The 22,330-nt window shown below is 40.2% G+C and overlaps 1 protein-coding gene across 1 annotated transcript; it reads left to right on the forward strand.

The window, feature by feature from the left end:
• Positions 1 to 223: 223 nt before the first annotated feature.
• On the forward strand, positions 224 to 18,256 carry rint1 (RAD50 interactor 1). Its single transcript, XM_042511351.2, has 15 exons — positions 224 to 651; positions 1,254 to 1,379; positions 3,406 to 3,521; positions 3,755 to 3,928; positions 4,049 to 4,189; positions 4,810 to 4,999; positions 8,004 to 8,114; positions 8,212 to 8,437; positions 9,392 to 9,529; positions 10,402 to 10,496; positions 11,510 to 11,614; positions 12,568 to 12,788; positions 14,534 to 14,714; positions 15,877 to 15,995; positions 17,784 to 18,256. Exons 1-15 carry the CDS (start codon positions 418 to 420, stop codon positions 17,995 to 17,997), a joined length of 2,391 nt encoding a protein of 796 aa, XP_042367285.2. The 5' UTR covers positions 224 to 417; the 3' UTR covers positions 17,998 to 18,256.
• The last annotated feature ends 4,074 nt before the right edge of the window (positions 18,257 to 22,330 follow it).

The raw sequence follows: 22,330 nt of genomic DNA on the forward strand, positions 1-22,330 counted from the left end.
ATTCCAAAGTTTTCCAATTTTGATGAAATTTTTGTTTTTGTTTTGTTTTTCTTTCTGATTAAAATAAATAAGAACGTATTTGTTGACGTGTAGCGTGTGACGTGTGGCCAGACTCTTTGGTGTCGACGTCAAACGTGTGAGTTCGTTTTCTTCGTCAGTGTGTCCCGTAGATACAGTGTTGGTGGGACGAGCCTGCTGCGTACGCAAGAACGCGCAGTTCAGTGGACAGAGTGAGTAGGACAAATAGTATCAAATTATCTTTATTTAAGGTCATATATGGACAATACGTTCTAGATGGACTTGGAGTAAAGAAAAAAACGTGGACATACAGTTTAACCAACCGGTCTCAGAGACACAAATCGAGCGCTCCCTCCTCTAACATCCGAGACAGTTTGTTGACGGCTGCAGAGAGCAAAGATGGCGGCGCCCACAACAGTCCAGCAAACGATGAGCAAACTGTCAGACAGTTTTTCAAACCCCGCTCACACAAACAGCCGAGACAGCGAGTTATTTTCAGAAGACTCGGACACTCGACATGACTATGTGCTGGAGTTTCTGGAGAAAGAAGTCGGCAGCGACCTGAAGTCCCTGAAGACTGTTGGACAGCTGCTGGACAGACTGAGAGAGGAGAACAGCGAGCTGGAGGAGCAGGTGAGGAGGGACACCTCTGAGAGACGCCTGTCCAGTGGGACAGACGGTGTCTTTGTCTGTCAAACCAAAAATATTTACAACTTAAGTTTGAAACTGACCACATGACTCAAATAAAGTCTGTCCATGACTGTGTTAGCTCTGAAGCACTGTAATGTGTCTCCTCCAGGCTGAGACTGTGTCCTCCAGGCTGTGACTGTGTAGTTTGTGTCTTCCAGGTTGTGACTGTGTCCTCCAGGTTGTGGCTGTGTAGTTTGTGTCCTCCAGGTTGTGATTGTGTATTTGTGTCCTGCAGGTTGTGATTGTGTATTTGTGTCCTCCAGGTTGTGATTGTGTATTTGTGTCCTGCAGGTTGTGATTGTGTATTTGTGTCCTGCAGGTTGTGATTGTGTATTTGTGTCCTGCAGGTTGTGATTGTGTATTTGTGCCCTGCAGGTTGTGACTGTGTCCTCCAGGTTGTGATTGTGTATTTGTGTCCTGCAGGTTGTGACTGTGTCCTCCAGGTTGTGATTGTGTATTTGTGTCCTGCTGGTTGTGATTGTGTATGTGTGCCCTGCAGGTTGTGACTGTGTCCTGCAGGTTGTGACTGTGTATTTGTCCTCCAGGTAGTGACCGTGTCCAGCTCCGTGCCTCCTAAAGTGTGTGCAGCTTTGTGTGCTGCTGAGGAGGCCACATGTTCTCTGGAGGAGCTGCTGCAGAAGGAGAGACTCATCTCCAACAAGCTGCACCAGGTACACACATCAGACTGTGTATATATATATATGTATATATATATATATATATATATATAAATATATACTTGTTATATACAGTCTATGGGTACACACATCAGACTGTGTATACATATATATATATATATATATATATATATATATATATATATATATATATATATATATGTATATTTGTTATAAACAGTCTATGGGTACACACATCAGACTGTGTATACATATATATATATATATATATATATATATATATATATATATATATATATATATATGTATATTTGTTATAAACAGTCTATGGGTACACACATCAGACTGACAGCAGAGACCAGCTGCAAACACACCACACAGTATAAACATGTAAAGTTTCTATTAGTCTTACAAATCACATCATCTACCTCTGACTGTCTGTATTCATGTCCTGCAAGTACAACATGTACTGTTACAGTCACCATATCATCATCATCATCATCATCATCATCAACATCAACATCATCAACAACAATAACAACAACAGCAACAACAACATCATAATCATAATCATATTCATCAACATCAGTGCTACATGTACAATACATACTGTTACTGTCAGTGCTAATCTCAATGCCTGAGTCAGTTACTGGAGGACACTTATTGATATTTACCAAAAAACTCTAATGTAAAAGCAATAAAACAACGATAAAAACGCGCTCAAAAGTACTGCCAAACACAGAGCCTACACCTGCTGCTGGTCGCTGCATGAGCATGCTCCGTCCTCATCTGCCTTTTGTCCAACAACCCATATGCTCTGAATTTCACACAGAGCCTTTTAAGGACAGCACTGCCATGAATAGATCATTACATGCAACAGGAAACTAAACTTGTTAAACAAAAAAATAGCCTGAATTAACCATTGTGTGTGTGTGTGTGTGTGTGTGTGTGTGTGTGTGTGTGTGCTTGCATGCGTGCGTGCGTGCGTGTGTGTGTGTGGATTTCAATAACTGGCTATTTTTTGAGAATTTCTTTCTCTCTGTGCAGTGCAAGTCAAAAGAAGGAAAAAAAAACAAATTCACATTAATTAATGAACATAAACTCCGAAGCCTTAATTTTTATTTTTTGTTGTCAATTTACAATTTACTGCTGTTCTCCAACAAAAGGGGCCACAGAGTGCCCTGACACATTCCAAATGCCAAATATCATGTAAGTGTTGCAGCTCTGTGACGATCCTGCTATGTTTAACACCACCAAATGCTTCCATAATGTTACTTCACCAGAGAGGTGATGCAAGCAGATTTCTATGTCTGTATGACAAAGACACTAGATGGCTTTCCATTAACCCTCAAACTGCACAAATTGAAATTGCAATTAGATATAAAATAAGAAAATACGCCTAATGGAAACACAGAAAAAAAAACCCAACTCCCATTTATTGCAAAAAAGTTGTTACACTCACTTGAGTTGGTATTTCATGCGAATTGAAAAAGCCATATTTGTCCAAACTGCAATGGAAACACACTGGCGTTTCTAGGTCACATGATGCTATGGCTATGTGCTTGTCAGTAGGAACTGGCTCCCTCATGATGCAGCAGGAGCTACAAGAACTGTTACTGCATCACATAACTCTTCAAAAGTTGAGCAGATCATCTGGAAGTTCTGAATCCACAATTCCTCTGTGAAATCAGCTCCCAGAAATCCCTCATACATGGCCGCTCCCACGTTTAAGGGGCTCGCCTTTCCATTATGGCTCCATAACTCGCCTACATGGCCTTGGATTGAAAATAATGATGGCTAGTGTGGTGGCTGCAATAGAAATAAAGCTGCTAATGTTTTGAATATCCATCACGATGCTTCTTGGAATGTTATCATCAGAGAAGTCTCATAACATCACTCAGTGGAGACATCTCACAATTGTGTTTTATCAACATTTTGACAAAATCATTTAAGTTTTGCGCAAATCTGTAATGGAAACCTGCCTTATAAAGTAATTTACTTAGGCCATTCTTGGATGTATAAACAATGGTTTGTATTCCTATATGATTACACCTTCCAGCACCTACAGGGGGCCCAGCCTTGGATGGATAGTCTCGGCCAGACGCTTAACCAGGTGGACACTATAGAGAGACACGTCAAGTACCTACGATGCCTTCAACATATAGAAGAACTCAGGTACTGTGAACTGGAGAGTGACACATGGATGTGTGGACAGACAGAGATGACGATGGAGACGTAGGGGGTCAATGTAAAGAAAAGAACCGTAAAAGTGAAGCACAAGCTGAGTTGTATAGAGGTCTAAGCAATGACATATAATAGCTTGGGGTCTAAATCAGGATGGGCACAGGTAGTCAGTCACTCTAAATGTTGAGGTCTTGGTAGAATGTCTGTGTGTTGTGTGTCTGCAGTGCTGCAGTCCAGCAGTGTCTGATGACCAGCAGTGTCTGGGAGGCCATACGGGCAGTGGACAGCATGGCTGCACTGGACACTGGACTCAGCCAGTCCGGATGTTCTCACCTCCAGGACTTCCTCCGAGAAACACTACACTTCTGGCACAAGATCATCAAAGACAGACTGGCCGGGTAAACCTCCACCCAACCCCCGACCTTTATTTGTCTGAATGTGCCAAAGTTCTGAAATGCAAAGATCATCATCCTGTGTTTGATATGTGAGCTCAGTCCTCCTCTTTAATTCCCACACAGTGATTTTGAGAAAGTGTTGACTCAGCTTCACTGGCCGATCATCTCCCCTCCAACTCAGTCTCTGACTCCCACCGCCAACGGTCAGGAGATCAGCAGCCAGTTGGAGCTGCTCGTCACACAGCTGCTCGCCCTGCAGACCTCGTATCCTTCACTCTGGGCTTCTACTTTCACATACAATCTTTCTTTTACAATCAATCACACTTTATTTGTGTAGCACCTTTCATACAAATTAACTGTAACACAAAGTGTTTCATACAATAAAACCATAACACCACACACACACACACACACAAAATAGCACTCATTAAAACCGGGAACTGAGGAAATGCTACCGTAAATAAGGAAACACCAGAGTCACCATAAAACCAATAAACAGAAAGATAAAAAAGACATAAGTAAGTAGATAAATAGATTAATAAATAACAATAATAAAAATAAATGAATAAGTAGATTAATAAATAAGTAAAATACATAAACTGTAAATAAGAGGTAAATTAAAGGATAAAAACAGTAAGTAAAATAATTTAATAAATATCTTAGAAGTAATAAAATGATTTAGAAATTAGTAAAACTATAAAACTGACTAAAATATAACAATAAATAGTCATTAATTAAATAAAGTTCAATTAAAAGCCAAAGTAAAATTGTATTCACTGTTTGATTGTTTTGCAATATCAGCATCAACATCAGCTAACAGGAGGTAAACATGTTGAACACTGCAGCTTCTCCAGTCTTTGTTTTCTTTAACTTCCCTCCGTCAGTGATGACCTCATATCCCAAAGGGCTTCGGCCTCTTCTCAAGGTGCGCCCTCCACCCAGCCTGCTTCTGCATCCACACCTCTGTCCAAACCTCCTCCCCTCTGCCTGCCCATTCAGATCATGCTGCAGCCGCTCAGCAAGAGGTTCAGATACCACTTCTACGGGAACCGACAGACCAACTCCCTCAGCAAGGTCTCACATGCACAACTCACATCACATATACACTAGGGGTCGATCGATATCGTTTTTACAGGGATGATACTGATACTAATTATTAGGAGTCACTAAGACCGATAACCGATATTTAAATTGATATGCATTTAGAAGAAAAATGAAGATCTCTCTGTCAGTGTTTGGAATTTGGAATATAACAAAATCTACAATTCTACAATTCTACAATTTCATTTAGCAGACGCTTTTATCCAAAGCGACGTACAACACAAGCAAGAATTTAGACTTAAGGAAAAAACCCTTAGTAAGTGCAAAAAGTGCTTCAGGTGTGATTGGTCACAGGTATTGCCGTCTAGTGGCAGAAGAAGTGCCGCACAGACCCCCCCCCCCCCCTTTTTTTTTTTTTTAAACCAAAGTAATAACCAGTAGCGATCTCAGCATCTGAGATTCAACAATCTCAGTATCACTACTTACGATGACAGTCAACATACAACATCACACAACTTTGTCAGTGCTAGATAATCATTAAGTGCTGGGTTTTGGACCTTCTGACTTAATTTACCCCAAAGGGCAAAGCGGAGAAGAGTCAGGTTAAGTGCCTAGGTGTTCTCGGAACAAATGAGTTTTCAATTGTCTCTTAAAAGTAGAAAGGGACTCAGCAGAACGCACAGAGTTTGGAAGTTTATTCCACCATTTGGGAACAACAGAAGAGAAGAGTCTGGCTAGAGATTTAGAGCCGTGCTGGGCTGGAAGCACCAGGCGTCTTTCGCATGCAGAGCGTAGTGGGCGAGAAGGAGAGTAGACCTGCATCAGGGATTCCAGGTAGGCTGGAGCAGTTCTTGTGATTGTTTTGTAAGCCAAGAGAAGTGCTTTGAATTTGATTCTGGCTGCCACTGGAAGCCAGTGAAGAGAAATTAGCAGTGGGGTGACATGTGCTCTTTTGGGCTGGTTGAAGACCAGACGTGCTGTTGCATTCTGGATCATCTGAAGAGGTTTGAATGAGCATGCAGGGAGGCCTGCCAGAAGAGAGTTGCAGTAGTCAATGCGTGAGATCACAAGAGCCTGAACCAGAAGCTGTGTGGCCTGTTGGGTCAGGAAGGGTCTGATCTTCCTGATGTTGTAGAGGGCATAACGGCAAGACCGAGAAACTGAGGCCACATGAACCTTAAAGGTCAGCTGGTCATCAATCATGACACCCAGGTTTCTGGCTGAGTTTGTGGGCACAAGTAGGCTCGAGTCAAGTTGGACACTGATCTGAGGCTGAACAGATGGACAAGCTGGAAAGACCATGAGTTCGGTCTTAGACAGATTTAGCTGAAGGTGGCGTTCCTTCATCCATGTGGAGATATCAGCCAGACACGCTGATATCCGAGCTGAGACAGTTCTGTCATCAGGTGGAAAGGAGAGGAAGAGCTGAGTGTCATCAGCATAGCAGTGGTAGGAGAAACCGTGGGAACAGATCACTGCACTGAGTGAGGTGGTGTACAGAGAGAAAAGTAGGGGACCAAGCACCGACCCCTGAGGAACCCCTGTCGATAGGCCATGTGACCTAGACACCTCTCCTCGCCATGACACTCTGAAGGATCTGCCTGTGAGGTCCTTCAACACAAAATTTTGTTTGAATGCCTTTCGCAAATGTTTCATCAAAACTGAAATTTTCAACATTACATACAGCAAGTTACCAGCAACCTTTTTTAAAAAGTCAAGTAAATGCTTTATAAAATGAATAGATAACAATATCTCCCTGTGGTTTTACTAAGTAAAAGTTCCTCCCATGCAGACACTTTCTTTGCACTTTCTCATTAGTTAATATCGGTGATCATTAAAATAAAACACTGATACAGATAATCTGCAAATGCCAGATATTGCCCTGATAATCGACTAGGCCAATAATCCGCCGACCCCTGATATACACACCTGAAAACACTCAGAATTTATGCACACCACCGAAACCGACTGACACCAACTTCAGTTTATGTGTCTAATCTGAGCATGGTTTGACACATTAACATATATTTTTTGTGCATAAATTGTAATGATTACCAGAGTTACAGTTTCATGGCAAGCACATGATAGCAGAAACTTCAGACAGCTCAGTGTTAAAGTAGACCTGTCTTATTACAAAGTTTCCCATCAGACAATGTTGTCTTATTGAGTCTGTCTGTCTGAGTTTGTTTCATTCTTGTGAACATGATATCCCAAGAACATTTTGGGGAATTTTTCAAATTTGGCACAAACGTCCGCTTGGCCTCAAGAGTTTATTGATTAGATGTTGTTTCATCAAAGGTCAAGGTAAATCTGACCTTATCTGTTTCATTCTTGTTAACGCAATATTTCAATAATGCTTTGAGGGAATTATTTCAAATTTGGCACAAACTTCCACTTGGACTCGAAGATGAACTAATTTGATTTTGGTGGTCAAAGGTGATGATTGCTGTGACCTCATCAATCTCATTCCTGTGATATCTTAAGATCTCTCAGGGAACTTCACATTTGGCGCAAATGTCCACTTGGACAAAAGGATAAACTAATTTGATTTCGGAGGAAGCTCTCAAGAACACCATGAGAGCTTCTTTAAAATAGCATGAAGGTCTGTAGCTCATACAGAATTGTAAGATATTCTTCAAAGGAAAACCTTCTTACTGACCCTGTTTTGCAAATGATTTCACGGTCTATCAGTTCTCATTTTGCATTGTTGATCCAGGAATTCCCATGTCTCCCTGAACAGCCAAAGTAGAAGCACACTCTGAGACTGAGTGCAGCTTTACAGCTGTGAACTCTTTACCTCCTGTTGGTCAGACAACATGTCACACACACTAGTTCTTTCTGGGCACTAGTCATGATGGTTCTTAAACACACTGTCAGCAAAGACTGCAACAACCTTTAGGTTTTCGGTCCTGATTCTCTAATATCTGCTTGTACAATTGGATCAGAGAGACTTATTGTCCCCACAGAAAATCAGTCGAAAGAGTCTTTGGCAAAGCTTTAGAAGAGCTCAAACTCCTCCTTTGTCTGCGTCTTCCAGCCGGAGTGGTACCTCACACAGGTTCTGATGTGGATGGGAAATAGCTCGGCCTTCATGGAGGAAAGGATCCAACCTATCCTGGACCGAGCCGGGGCCTCCATCAGTGCCATGGTGAGCTGATCTACACCTGTCTGCTCCGATCTCATCTGGTTAGTCCACACAGGTAGTTATTGTGCGTGTGTGTGTGTGTGCGCGCATGCGCGTGCAGGTGGAGCTGTGTCGAGGCCTGCTGTCTCTGGTCCAGGAGAAGGTGGCCAGCGATGCTTCCAGGCTGCTCTATGACGACGTGCTCTTCTGTCACCTTGTGGAGGAGGTGCTGCAGTTTGAGAAGGAGCTGCGAACAAACCAGTCGTACCCAGCAGTGCACCCCGGTCTGCTTCACCTCCTACTGGAGGACGCTATCCTTCAGAAGTGGCTCACTGTGGAAAAGAAGAGTAAGTATACCTAGCTATGGTGTGATTATCTCAGATTTGGTGCTACATTAAAGTGTTTTGATCCCTGGAGCATTGATAGAAATGGTCAAATTCCCCCGAAATACCACATTTAGACACCAAAAAACATCCTGTGATTTGGTATCAAAAACTTTATACATTTTGAGATTTCTGAGTTGATTTAATAGCAGGCAGTTTTAGAAAGTACAGAGAAATCCCTTGTCAATATACCAAATACAAGGCTCCCATGGTCATGGTAAACCTGGAAAAGTCATAGAATTCATCATAGAATTCATAGAAGTCATAGAAAACTTTAAACTTTTGGGTAATTTTTTTCCGTAGAAAACATTAACATTTTTAGTGATTGTTATTAAAAACATGAAAAGGTTTTTGATTTTCTTTTTTTTTTGTCTTCAAATATATTTAAAGAAAAGCTCAGATATATTTTTCAATTGGCAATTTTTTATAGAAAACTTAAAAAAATGTTGGCAATTATTATTTTTTTTAAGGAAATGGGTTTGGAATGCATGTTTTTGCAAAAATTACATCACTTATTATAGCAAGAAACTTTAAAAACTTACAGTAATTTAGATTATTTTTGGATTTTCAAATTTCCCATTGTCCTTGTACACTTCACTGGGGACACTGGAATTATGTCTGAAAAATGGAAAAAAGGAAAAAATTTGGGAAAGGTAAAAAATAGATAAATAAAAATAAAAAATTGTGAAGGGGGGTCCTTGAAACGTCATGGTAAAGTTTGGAAATTTTGTTCATGAAAATGTGTTGGGACGCTGCAAATAGATCAGCATGTGGCACAGAGATGGAGATTTATTGACATCCAACAAACTATCATCCCATACAAGCATACCACCGGTGACATGTTTAGACATGCAGTGTGCACGGCCTCTCTAAGAGCCGTGAAGAGCACCCTAACGCTGTGTTTGTGTGCGTACTCAGTGGCAGTAGAGAAGATGGACGCCATGCTGTCAGCAGAGGGAGCCTGGAGCTCTCAGTACAAAGACATCAGTGACATGGATGAGCTGAAGGCTCCAGACTGTGCTGAGACTTTCATGACTCTGCTACAGGTCATCACAGGTAAGACTACGCAGTATTTAACTCACTATCTGTATGCTCTTTTATTTAGTAAAGCATGAAACATTTACATGTAATACAGCAGACGCTTGTTTATCGACCATTTTCCATCTTTCGAAATTTAAAATGGAAGGAAAAAAATTCTTCTTCTCTCTGCCTTTTACAGGCACACTGCTGCGTTTTTTGTTACAGTAGCACAAGGGATGCATGATATTTGATTTTTTTGCCGATATCCAATATGCCGATAAATAACAACTCATTTGGCCGATAACTGACACGGACATTTTGCACATCACTAATACCACTACTTCCACTTTTTTTCCCCACTAATTTTAGTGATCATCAAGTCTCTGTTGTTGGTTAATTGACATAATATTCTGTATATTCTTATCATTGATGGCCCACCAGCGAATGGAGACATGAAGTACAGTGCTTTTTAGTGTGTGTAATATCCTTTCATTGTGCAAAATAAGAAAAATATGTTCATGTTGTCAATTAGAAAAAATATTTTTTGTTTGTGATATGGGCAAAAATCAGCGTGTTGGCTGATTTTAATCATTTATTTTAAGCCCATATCTGCAGATACCGATGCCTCAAAAAGCACCACATGATGGTTTGTGGAGCGGTCTGAAAGCACTGACAGGAAGGTGTATGACGTGACCTTCTCTGCATACATGACATACAAACAAAACAGGGACCTGCTGATAACAACGTTCCTCCACAGCTTTCCAAGAGTTGAAAGACTTTACAGGGTACCTGCTAAAGCACACGATAGGAATATATGAAGTCAGAGCTTATGAAGAGTAAAACTCTTGTGTTTGTTGTCCTCCTGCTGTCCTCCTACTGTCCTCCTGCTGTCCTCCTGCTGTCCTCAGAGCGGTACCGGGCCCTGCCCTGTGCCTCTGCACAACTCAAGTTCCTGGGCCTGCAGAGAGAACTAGTGGATGACTTCCGCATACGACTCACACAGGTAACCATGACAGAGAGACGGATGTCAGTGGGAGAAAGACAGTTAACCCTTAGTGACTGTTTGCTGCAATTTAGACGCTTTTCATTATTTATTATTTGATCATTTTGGCTGTGTTCATGCATATGGAATCAATGTAGGCAAGATAGTGTCTTTGGGTTTAATCAGTGAATTTCCAGCTCAGCTCCTACAATAGGTCTAAAATACACTGTGGGAACTAAACTTTTCATTCAGACTGTTAAAGTCAAAAAATGCTCCACTGAAACGCATTTAAACTGACATTTTTGATCCCACAGCCATCAAAGCATAAAAACATGCATTGTATTATTTCTCGGTATCATTCTAGGCTTTTGACTTGGAATTTGTCATTTTTACTATTTTCCACCTGGTGAAGTCATTTTCACCATATGTGGCGTATGGAGAAAATACATGCGGTTTCCACGAGGTGCACTGTCACAATCAATATTGCTGCTAATCATTGACATATCCCAGACTGTCATCATCATCAAAAAAAAAATCCTAAAAAAATAATAGTGTACTTCTCATGTTGTATATTTTTGTGTTTTTTTCATCTAAAAACAGTGGCATCAGGACAAACACCAGTTAGTGATAGGTTTATAATACTTGATAAATGATGAGGACTGATGATGGTTAAAAAATTAGCTCAGTGAAAGTAGAACAAAATAATGTATAATATTTTAATGTATAATATATAATATTATACATATAATATATAATATTGTATATTATAATATAATATATAATAATGTATAATATTCTTTAAGTGTAAGTAGGTTGGGCATTGTAAGATGGGTAGGAATAACAAGCTTTTTTAATGCTCTGTAAAACTCTTGTTATCTGTAATGGTGTTGTACTGTTCTCCACTGTCATATTGCCTTATTATTGTTGCATAGTCATGTAGTTATTTATGGACTTAATATAGTTAGAATTTTGTAAGTGAGGAATGACGAAAGCAGAGGTGTCTAAATAATAATAAGAGTTATTTTCCTTCCTAGGTGATGAAGGAGGAGTCTCGCTGCCCGCTGGGTGCTCGTTATTGCGCCATCCTAAACGCTGTAAACTACATTTCCACCATCCTGGGAGACTGGGGAGACAACGTGGTGAGTTGAGTTAATGAATTTATTATTTGTTTTATTTAAGCTTTTTTTCTTTTGGCCACAGCAGCAGCAGGATGTTGCCATTGCTGGACAGCTCCTAATTATCTCTCATGCATGAGTACGCCAAGCCCTATGGTTTTATATGAAAACTAGTTTCACTGGGAAAAATGTCATAAAGGCAGTCTTGACGAGGAGTCTCACTAAAAACAGTAGGTATGCACAAAGACCGGCTTAAAAAATGTGTACATGCAAATGGTACTATGCTCTTAAAGTCGTGCTCAAAATTTATGCAAAAGGAATTAATTAATAGGAAATAATTCTGTTACTGTCATTTATCAGAGCATCACAACATTGTAATGCTCATCTCTGAATTTTAGCCATTTTAAAAGTCAACAGATATGGAAAAAGAAGTAACCACTGAAACGTTTTCGCTGGCCTCCATGCTGCTTTTTATGGTTTACTAACTTGTTTTCCCAAGCATTCATAACATTTAACATGATGCACCAGTAAAAACAGAGGGAGCCGTGTACACAGCTCTGGTCTCTTGGCAATGGGAAAGGAGACTGTTTATTAGGGGATAGAGTCACAATAAAAAACATGCACACACGCCCTAATTTTGGTTGAAAAGGGTATATTACACAAATAGTCACCTATGTGAGGACTGATCATCATGCTGCTTTAGTGGTAGGGATTCTTTTAAATGCCAAAATGAAACTTTTGTGGGTTTGTACTCAAAAGGAATAAAGATAAAGACAGTTAATTCTCTTATTTAAAAAAAGACACAAAACTTCATGTTGATAATGTTGTGTAAACACAAGTAGCTGCAAGAACTTTGTTTTTATTTTTTAAAAAAGTCTGAAAATTGGTTTAAAACGATTCAGATGAGTTCTAATCAAACAATGCTTCCAGAGAGCAGCCAGCAGATGGTGACAGACCTGTTCCTCTTCTCTCTGCAGTTCTTCCTGCAGCTGCAGCAGGCAGCCGTGTCTCTCGGCGAGGAGGCGGTGCTTGGGGGCCTGGGGGTGATGGAGGTGGGTCGCCTGGCCTCTCTGGAGGGCTCTCTGTTTGAAGGTCTGTTGGCGCTGTTGGATCGACTGAAGGGTGACATGATGGGGAGACTGCTGGAATGGACCATGAGGGAAATCACAGAAAAAGCCAGATCATACAGCCAAGACAGGTGAGACATCAGTGTGAGGAGGAGCACCATATTAATGCCTCTTACCCTCAGCTTACAACACATTTCTATAGCCGTCTGTGCAGTCTCTTGCCTTCAATATTTACTGTAGGTTTTATTTTTTTCTGAATGTTACTAGATTGAATGATATGCTTGGCTCATGGAATGCACTTTAATTTATTTTTTTTCATTTGCTTTATAGATAAACCTGCTTTGCCTTGCCTTTTTACAAAGCCCGAGTTAGCTTAGTGATGACCTGACTGATAGGAGTTTCTTGGTTCGCCTCAGTGAGCATTCCTCTGAAGTGGCCCCAATATACTTGTGGGGTTACGCAAGACTCCATTTTTGGCCCTATGCTGTTCTCACTGTGTATGCTGCCTCCGGGTTCCATTTTTTAATAGACATAATATTTGGTTTCATCATTTTGCCAGTGATGTACAGATCTGTTTACCATTAAAAACAACATTAAATATTCTATACTGCAGGGATACTCAATGTGCTTTGCTTTGGGTCAACTTTTGCAAAATGACAGGAGGCCAGGGGCCAGTCGCAGCAGCCCCATAGATGTTTCTAGGATTTCAGTAAATTTCTTGGATTTCAGGACAATGCTAAGATTTAGAAAATTTCTCAGATTTATAAGACATTTCTTAAATTTGAGGATATATTCAGGATTTTAGGACATTTCTCAGACTATTCTAGGATTTTGGGATGTTTGTAGGATTTAACGACATTTCAGGTTTTGGAAATATCTTGGAATTTTTGGACATTTATGGGATTTTCAGATGTTTTTACAATTTGAGGACGTTTCTTTGACTTTAGGACATTTCTAGGATTTTAGGACATATCTAGGAATTCAGGACATTTCTAGGGTTTGAGGATCTTTCTTGGATTTTAACATTTTTAGGATTTTAGACATTTCTAGGACTAAAGGATGTTTTTATGATTTGAAGACTTTTCTTGGATTTTAGGACATTTCTTAGATTTTAGGACATCAGGGGCTTAGCAAAGACCTATGTCAGGGGGTCCAGGGGATCCTCCACTGGCAAGTTTTTTGATCAACAAACTCTATTTTTATTTTCTTTTCGAATTAAAAAATGGTTGCGGGGCCACCCGGCACCCTGTTGGGGGCCAGATTTGGTTGAGTATCACTGCTATATAACCTTTGCTGAACTCTTTACATGATGTTTAAACTTGAGTAAATTTAAACTTTGTCTGTCCTAATTTTAATTAGGCTGCAGTTGTTTTGTGTGTTATTCTTTGTCCTTTAGCTTTTCATAATCGATCATTTATTAAAAATGCTGGTGTGATTTTTGATAGTTCTTTAAATAAGTTCAGTTTTGCTTTGTTCATCTCTCAGGTCAACTGTTACTTTTAAAAGTGCTCTACAAATAAAGTTTGCCTTGACTCAAATGAAGCATTTCCAAGCACAAAAAGTAACATAACAGTTTTCGAAGTGGGCTCAGTCCCAGATGCTGACTGTGTAAAACAGGGACGCCTGCAGAAGGAGACAGGATGCTGTTAATGATGCAGAGAGATGACTGCGATGGAGCAGTGAGAGGCAGAGGAGATCTCAAATAGTTAGGAAAGACATTCTGAACCTTGGAAATAATTACCTTCTTATTTTATCTCCCAGTTTTGGCCCTGGGGTTGTTTTTCAGATGGATTGATTTGGTTTCTCTTCTGCTGATTTCACCAGTCAGGGTGATTAAAGATTTAACTCTGATTTATTGTCTTTGTCTTTTCTCTAGGTGGCTGTCCCTACCACCCCAGCAGGACCAGTCCACTATGACCCTGTCCAGTTCAGCATGTCCCATGATGCTTTGTGTGAGAGACAGATTGTTGCACCTTCATCAGGTCCTGAGTCTGTCTCTGTTCCAGCTGGCCTGGCAGGGTCTGGCCGAGAGAGTGGACCACGTTCTCTACCAGGATGTAAGAGATTAGCGTGCACTAAAAACCTGCTGTACTGTTTGGGTTTCATTTGTGGCAGAGCATATTAAGAACAAACCGTAAAGCAGACATAAAGGCCCAGGCCAGGCCAGGCCCAAAAATTTTACAGTGACCAGAATTAGAAGTTAATAGCAAGGGGAGACGTTAAAATTACAATCTAGATTTTGGTTCTTAAATGTTAGCCAGTCAATAAAGTTTGGCTTCCCAATATCAGAGGAGGTGGATTTCCATTAACCCTCAAATTGTGTAAATTGAAATTGTGTATATGAAATACCCCTAATGGAAACACATCAGTTAAAAAAAAATCCCATTTATCGCAAAAAATGTTTTTACACATACATGAAAGTGGTATTTCAGGCGATTCAAAAAAGCCATATTTTGCATAACTGCAATGGAAACACTTTTTTTTTGCTTTTGTAGGTCACATGATACAAGAGGTGTTATTCCATAATCTGTTATATCTTTTATATAACTCCTCAAAAATTCCTCTGTGAAATCGTGGACTATCAGCTCCCAGAAATCCCTCATACGTGACCACTCCCATGTGTAAGAGGCTTGCCTTTCCATTATCGCTCCATAACACACCTTCAGTGACATTTTTGTGGGTTTTTGGACCAATAATTACACTATGACTTTTTAACGCATTTTGGGATTTCATAGTAAATTATGACCTATTCATGCATTTTTGGACAACATATTATACTATGACATTTTTATGTTTTTTTGGACGACGTAGTATAATATGACTTTTTTAATCTATTTTGGCCGACATACCATTCCATGAACTTTTCATGCATTTTTGGATGACATACCCTAGTGTAACTTTTTCACGTTATTTTGTACAAGATATGCTATGACTTTTTTATGTATAGATGATGTAGTATCCTATGATTTTTTATACTATTTTGAATGCTGTACTATGCTATGCTATGCTATGCTATGCTATGCTATGCTATGCTATGCTATGCTATGCTATGCTATTCTATTCTATACTACACTACGACTTTTTCAGGCTATTTTGACATACTATACTCTGCCTGTTTTATGCCTTAAAATAGCGTCTTGTCCACGTGTTGCTCCATGCTGCTCCTGGCACTTTGTTCAGACATGTCTTCTGATCATGTACTGTGTGTGCCTTATTCAGGTGATCCTGTCCAATCATTTCAGTGAAGGCGGAGCAGCTCAGCTTCAGTTCGACATGACCAGAAACCTTTTTCCTCTGTTTGGTCACTACTGCAAAAGACCTGAGAACTTCTTCAAGCAGTAAGTGTGTGTGTGTGTGTGTGTGTGTGTGTGTGTGTGGGGGTGGGGGGGGTCATCACAAGGCTGTTGTTTAGAGTGTGTACCTCTTTTCTCTGTTTAACCCTTTAAAACCTAGGCAAATTAGCTTGCTTTCTTTCAAAATCATGGGAAAAAGGCAATAAGCAATTTAAGAAGAAATTACCCAAAAATCAGCAAGTAATGAGTAAGAAGTACAAGAAAATTACCGAAAAATGGTGCAGCCTCTAGCTCACCTGCTGCAGTGTGCGCCCCATATGTTGAGGTCTTTGCAGCAGCCTGCGATCGATTCCAGCCTGTGGCCCTTTGCTACGTGTCATTCCTCCTCTCTCTCCCACATTTCGCCCCCAAAAAAATCTTAAAAAAAAAACAGCAAACAAACAAAAAAAAGCAAAGTAAAGCAACTCCAACAAATAAAACAAACACACAAGGAAATTCCCATAAAAAACTGCTTAAAAATTTAAATAATTTTGTAAAATAATATCACATATGTAATTATGATAATTATAAATTGAGCTGTCTCGACATTTTCCTCTTACCTTTTTAAAAATAACTTTCTAAATCCACTAATTTCTTGCAGTTTGCGGGACACATCTTGCCAAGTTAGTCATTGCCTTTATTTCCCATGTTTTTGAAAGAAATCAAACCAATTTGCTCATGAAGGTTTAAATAGTTGTGAAAATCATCTGAATGCATTACAAGAGAAGTGATAGCAATCCAGGTTTCAAAGGGTTAATGGAGAAAGTTGCACTGTGCTTTAGATGTTTATGTATGTGTATACTGTATCGTGTATGTGTATGCATGTATATGTATACTGAAGAAAGATTGTAGTGCTGGGGTGGGTTCTATGTGGCTGCCAAGTTTTGTTTTTATTTATTTATTTATTTTTTGTTGTTGTTTTCTGGTTTAGTTTGTTTTGTTTTGATTTTATTAGGGTGCCTGCACTGCGAAGCAGTGCAAGGAACCTATTACTACTCGGTGCAACACATACCCCGAAGTGCCTACACTGCGAAGCGCATGCATTAGTACACACTAAACGCGTATACAAGTACCCCCAGACTGTCCCACTGCAGCACAGTGGGACAGTGTGGGCCCTTTGGAGGGCCTACAAGTAAGACACTGATTGGCCCTTGTCGCCCCTGAGCTTGAGGGAGCCCTTAATTGTAGGCCGTTGTGGTCTATTAAAGATATCACTTACTGATTAATGTCCATTAATTGGTTCTTGTGTCTTGTGGCCCTGAGTTAAAGTGTGGCCACCCCCCTCCTGCTCCTCACATACATTAGTGGCCCCTCAGCGGCAGGCACCCTTCAAAATTTCTGCCGAAATTTTCTAGTTTTGTTATTAATATTATTGTTATTATTATAATTATTGATGTTATTTATTTTCCTTTTGTCTGTCTGTGGATCCCTTTATATCTCTATAATTTGTATTTGTGTAATAAGTACAGTACATAAGTACATTTTAGTGTTTTCAAAATGAATAAAATATGAACGACAAAAAAAACGTTTGAGTTTGGTCACATCCCAAAGTGTTTGTCAGGAGAACCATCTGTGTGTGGGGTTATGCTCCAGTCATGACAGATGGGTTAGCATTGATCATCTATTTAGATGAGCTGAGAAAATACCAACAAATCATGAAGCCACTGGAAAATCAGAATTAAAAAGACAATCGAGGATTAAGAGCACAACTGAAAGAGATAACTTTAATGAGCATTCTCATGAGTTTGTCTCCATTTGCTCTCTCTGTCTCTCTGTCTCTCTCTCTCTCTGCAGTGTTAAGGAGGCGTGTATCATCTTGTGTCTTAACGTGGGCTCTGCTATTCTGCTGAGGAATCTCCTCAAAGAGTCCGAGGAGGAGACGAGAGACTGGGTGGGTACAGGGGATCCTACACCGGAGTCTGCGCTCAATGAGCTGGGGGTTTACTGCTTGGCACCCTGCGACGTCTTGATCCTCCTCAACCTCAGAGCCTCCTGGCCTGGACAGTAACAATCCTCTCTGCACTATTTTCTGACGGGGAATCAGAGCAAGTGCTTTAACTGTCTTTGTAAACAAGACAGGTAATATTTCAGACTGTTCAGATAGTGGTAATAGTGAGTTGATACTATTGCATTGTCATTGTATGAACTTATTGTGCATTATGTTTTGGGGACCCACTTACCTGTCACCTGAGTTGACTGACATATACCACAAAGGAGAAATAACAATTGTTATAATGGATTATGTAATAAACCCTGATAACCTGCAATGCCAAAGGTCTCATTATACTGCTCTGCTCCTGCGCAGAATACTACCATCCTTGCAGTGATGTTGCACATTTCTTTTTTTTCCTTTTTTTGTCTGGTGAGGCTGTGCTTTGTCTATTTTTGCTGGCTTTGACCCTGGCTGTTAACAGCGACAATAGATGCAAGGCGGCTAGAGCTTCCTCTTCCCTTTTTCCCAAATTACACAGGAGCATGTCCATGGTTTTCCGGGTGGTTGTCAGTTTCTGGTCGCCTCTCTCTGACCAGCAGGCTTTAGTGCATCATTACCGCTTCACCTCATTTAATTTAGTTCAATAAAGTTTGATTCAGTTCAATATTATTCATAACGTCCTTTATCACATATCACAATTTGCCTCAGAGGGAAGGAAAACTCCCCCCCAAAAAACCCTATAACGGTGAAAAAATGGAAGAAACCTCAGGAAGAGCAACTGAGGAGGGATCCCTCTGCCAGGATGGACAGACGTGCAATAGATGTTGTAAAAAACAAATTAAATTACAGTAGATGACAAAATTGCATAAAGGAAAGAGAAAGACAGGAGAGATGCAACAATAACATAACATTTAACAATTGTAATACACATAAAAAGAATAAATGTAATTTATGATAGCATGCAATGTTACATGCAAATATTGTAGTTTATGTAAGCAGCGATAACATGACATGACCAATAACGATGGCAGTAGATGTTTCTGCCGAGTAGGATCACAGCATCAGTGCAACCAAGACCTACAACACAGGCGCAGCCACTGACAGGACCACAGCAACAGCACAACCGTGACCACAATCCAGGTGCAGCCATAATCCGGGAAATCTACGCAACAAGGGAGCACAAAAGCTTCAGAGAGGAAGCCTCATAAAGACTAGGGAGGAGAGTTATGTAGTCGGATTTGTGGTTAGGCAGTCAGATAGCTGGGAAGCTCTGTGTTGAAGGCTGCAGCTGCCTTTGCGCATGCTTGTAGGTCTGAACATTGTACATCCTATTGTCGCTGGGTGAGTTGTGAACTATTGATGAAGTTGTGCAGGCATTCATGGCGGCGCCCACTGAAAGTTTTTTAGGTCATGTGGGATCAGTTGGTTAAAATAGCTGATTTTTACAAGGTTAATATTGGGCATAAGTTAATTTAAGTTTTAAGATGAAGGTGTTATTGGTTGGAGGGCCTGTCCTGTTTCTTCAGGTGCAGAGGACTTGTCCTGGTGTGGGTTTACCTTCCAAGCAGCAGAAAGAGTTGCCTTTGTTGCGCAAGTCAGACATTGAGAGGGAGGCAGCAGTGGAGATGGAGAAAGTGTTATCTGTTGAGAAGTTGAGCAAGAGATTGAGCAGGAAAAAGTTGAGTTGAAAATGGAGAATCTTACGTGTCCCAGTGATCCTAGGAGCTCAGTTGTTGGGGGCTTTATGCCCCTGGTAGGGTCACCTATGGAAAACAGGTTCCCGGGGAGGGACCAGACAAAGTGTAGCTCACTGCACCCCTTATGATGAAAAAAGGAAAAATATCGTCCAGTTTCCCTCGCCCGGACGCAGTTGTTTGTGCCTACGGTCCAAACAGCAGTTCAGAGTATCCACCCTTTCTGGATTCTTTAGAGGGGGTGCTGGAGAGTGCTCCTTCTGGGGACTCCCTCGTTCTTCTTGCTGCTCAAGCATAAGGGTGTCCATATGCACACTTGGCATCAGGACACCCTAGGCCGCAGTTTGATGATCGAGTTTGTAGTTGCATTGTCGGACTTGCGGCTGCATGTCTTGGACACTCGGGTGACGAGACGGGTGGAGCTGTCAACCGATCACCACCTGGTGGTGAGTTGGCTCCGATGGTGGGGGAGGACGGCGGTCAGACCTGGCAGACCCAAACGCATCGTGAGTGTCTGCTGGGAACGTCTGGCAGAGTCTCCCATCAGAAGGAGCTTCAACTCCCACCTCTGGGAGAGCTTTGACCATGTCCCGCGGAAGGCAGGGGACATTGAGTCTGAGTGGGCCATGTTCCGTGCCTCCAATGCTGAGGCGGCCGACCGGTGCTGTGGCCGTAAGGTGGTCGGTGCCTGTCGGGGGGCAGCAACAACCGAACCCGTTGGTTGACACTGGCGGTAAGGGATGCCGTCAGGCTGAAGAAGGAGTCCTATCGGGCCTTCTTGGCCTGTGGGACTCTGGAGGCAGCAGACAGGTACCGGCAGGCCGAGCGCAGTGCAGCAGAGGGAAGTCTGGGCTTCCCTGCTTAGGCTGCTGCCCCCGCGAACCGACTCCAGATAAGCGGAAGAAAATGGATGGATGGATGGATGGATGGAGAAAGGAAAGATGGCTGCTGATATCCTGCTCACTGATAATCCCTCACTTTTTTTTCTCACTGTTTGAGCGCCTGACTGTATAATATGTTGTAAAAAAGATCCATAAAATTGTTGTAGTATAATAAATCAGCTAAAAAAGCATGAAAAAGTCATATGATAATATGTCATCCATAATATTATGACAAAGTCAAAATCGGGTAAGGTCATTTCAAAAATGCATAAATAAGTCTGGATAAAATATGGCGTTCAAAAACAGCATACAATGGTCATGTTCACCAAAATAGCAAAAATGAATAAATAAAGTATGTGATCCAGAAATGCAAAAAATTTTTATACTGTAGTGTGTCAGCTTGAAAAGCATAAAAAAGTCATGGTATAGTATGTCGTCCAAAACTGCATAGAAATATCACCAAAATGCATAAAAATGTAGTATAGTATGTTGTCCAAAAATGAATTAAAATTTTCAGAGTATAAATTTTCATCCAAAAATACACAAAAAAGTTATAGTATGATATGTCGTCCAAAAATGTATAAAATGTCATATGTTATCCAAAAATCCATAAAAATGTCACAGTACACTTTGTTGAAAAATGTCAAAATATGAGATGTTGTAAACACGGCTGGAGACCACATAGTATAGCATGTCAACACGTCATTGTATAGTACGTCAAAAAATGGCCCCAAACATTATAATATAGCATGTCAAAAAAACAAACGAAAACGTCATAGTATAGTATGTCGAAAAATGTCAAAATATAATATGTTCAAAAAACAGCTGAAAGCCGCATAGTATAGTATGCCATCCCAAAAAAGAATAAAAATGTCATAGTATAGTTTGTTGTCCAAAAATACATAAAAACATCATAATATAGTATGTCATTAAAAAATACATAAAAATATCATAGTATAGAATGTCATCCAAAAATGGACAACAATGACCTGCATGCATAAAAATGTCAAGTCGAAAAAAGGGCTAGAAACCACATAGCATAGCATGTTGAGACACATTATAGTATAGCCTCTTGAAAACACAGCCCAAAACATCATAATATAGCATGTCAAAAAACAACTGAAAACGTCATAGTATAGTATGTTGAAAAATGTCAAAATATAATGTGTCCAAAAAACAGCTGAAAGCCACATAGTATAGCATGTTGAGATACGACATAGTATAGCATGTCCAAAAAATGTCCAAAAACATCGTAATATAGCATGTTGAAAAGTCCACCGAAAAAATCATAGTATAGTATGTCGAAAAATGTCAAAATATAAAATGTCGCAAGAGGACCGAAAACCACATAAAATAGCATGTCGAAAACACGGCCCAAAACATAATAATATAGTACATCAAAAAAACGACCAATAATGTCATAGTATAGTATGTGAAAAAATGTCAAAATATAACGTGTCCAAAAAACAGCTGAAAACCACATAGAATAGCATGTCGAGAATTGTCATAGTCTTATAACAAGATAAATAGTATGTTGTTATAACAAGAAAAGTTTCTTGCTATGATGTGAAAAGCTTATTTTCTAACATAATGACTTGAATCTTGTTAAATCATGACAAACATCTCGTTTAAAATTGTGAGTTCCCCTTTAAGTAAAAACAACTCATGTTTGTAAGTTCTTAGATGGTCAGAAAATGGACATTAGACATTTTAAGTCAACATAGCTTAACTTTACCCTTTGAAATCTGAGCAAATTGACTTAAATTTATTTCAAAACAATGGGAATAAGGCTTTTAAAAAGTCATTTTCAGGTTGTTTTCCTGACGGCCCTGC

This window comes from Plectropomus leopardus, chromosome 22 (assembly GCF_026936395.1).
Source record: "Plectropomus leopardus strain MGB_pleo_1.0 chromosome 22, ASM2693639v1, whole genome shotgun sequence".
Lineage (NCBI taxonomy): Eukaryota > Metazoa > Chordata > Actinopteri > Perciformes > Serranidae > Plectropomus > Plectropomus leopardus.

Excerpts from the sequence above, each read along its gene's own strand:
- rint1 (XM_042511351.2), top strand. The coding sequence starts at position 418 with ATGGCGGCGCCCACAACAGTCCAGCAAACGATGAGCAAACTGTCAGAC. Across the intron at positions 9,530-10,401 it reads TCTGCTACAGGTCATCACAG|AGCGGTACCGGGCCCTGCCC; the intron begins GTAAGACTACGC and ends TGCTGTCCTCAG. Across the intron at positions 11,615-12,567 it reads GAGACTGGGGAGACAACGTG|TTCTTCCTGCAGCTGCAGCA; the intron begins GTGAGTTGAGTT and ends TTCTCTCTGCAG.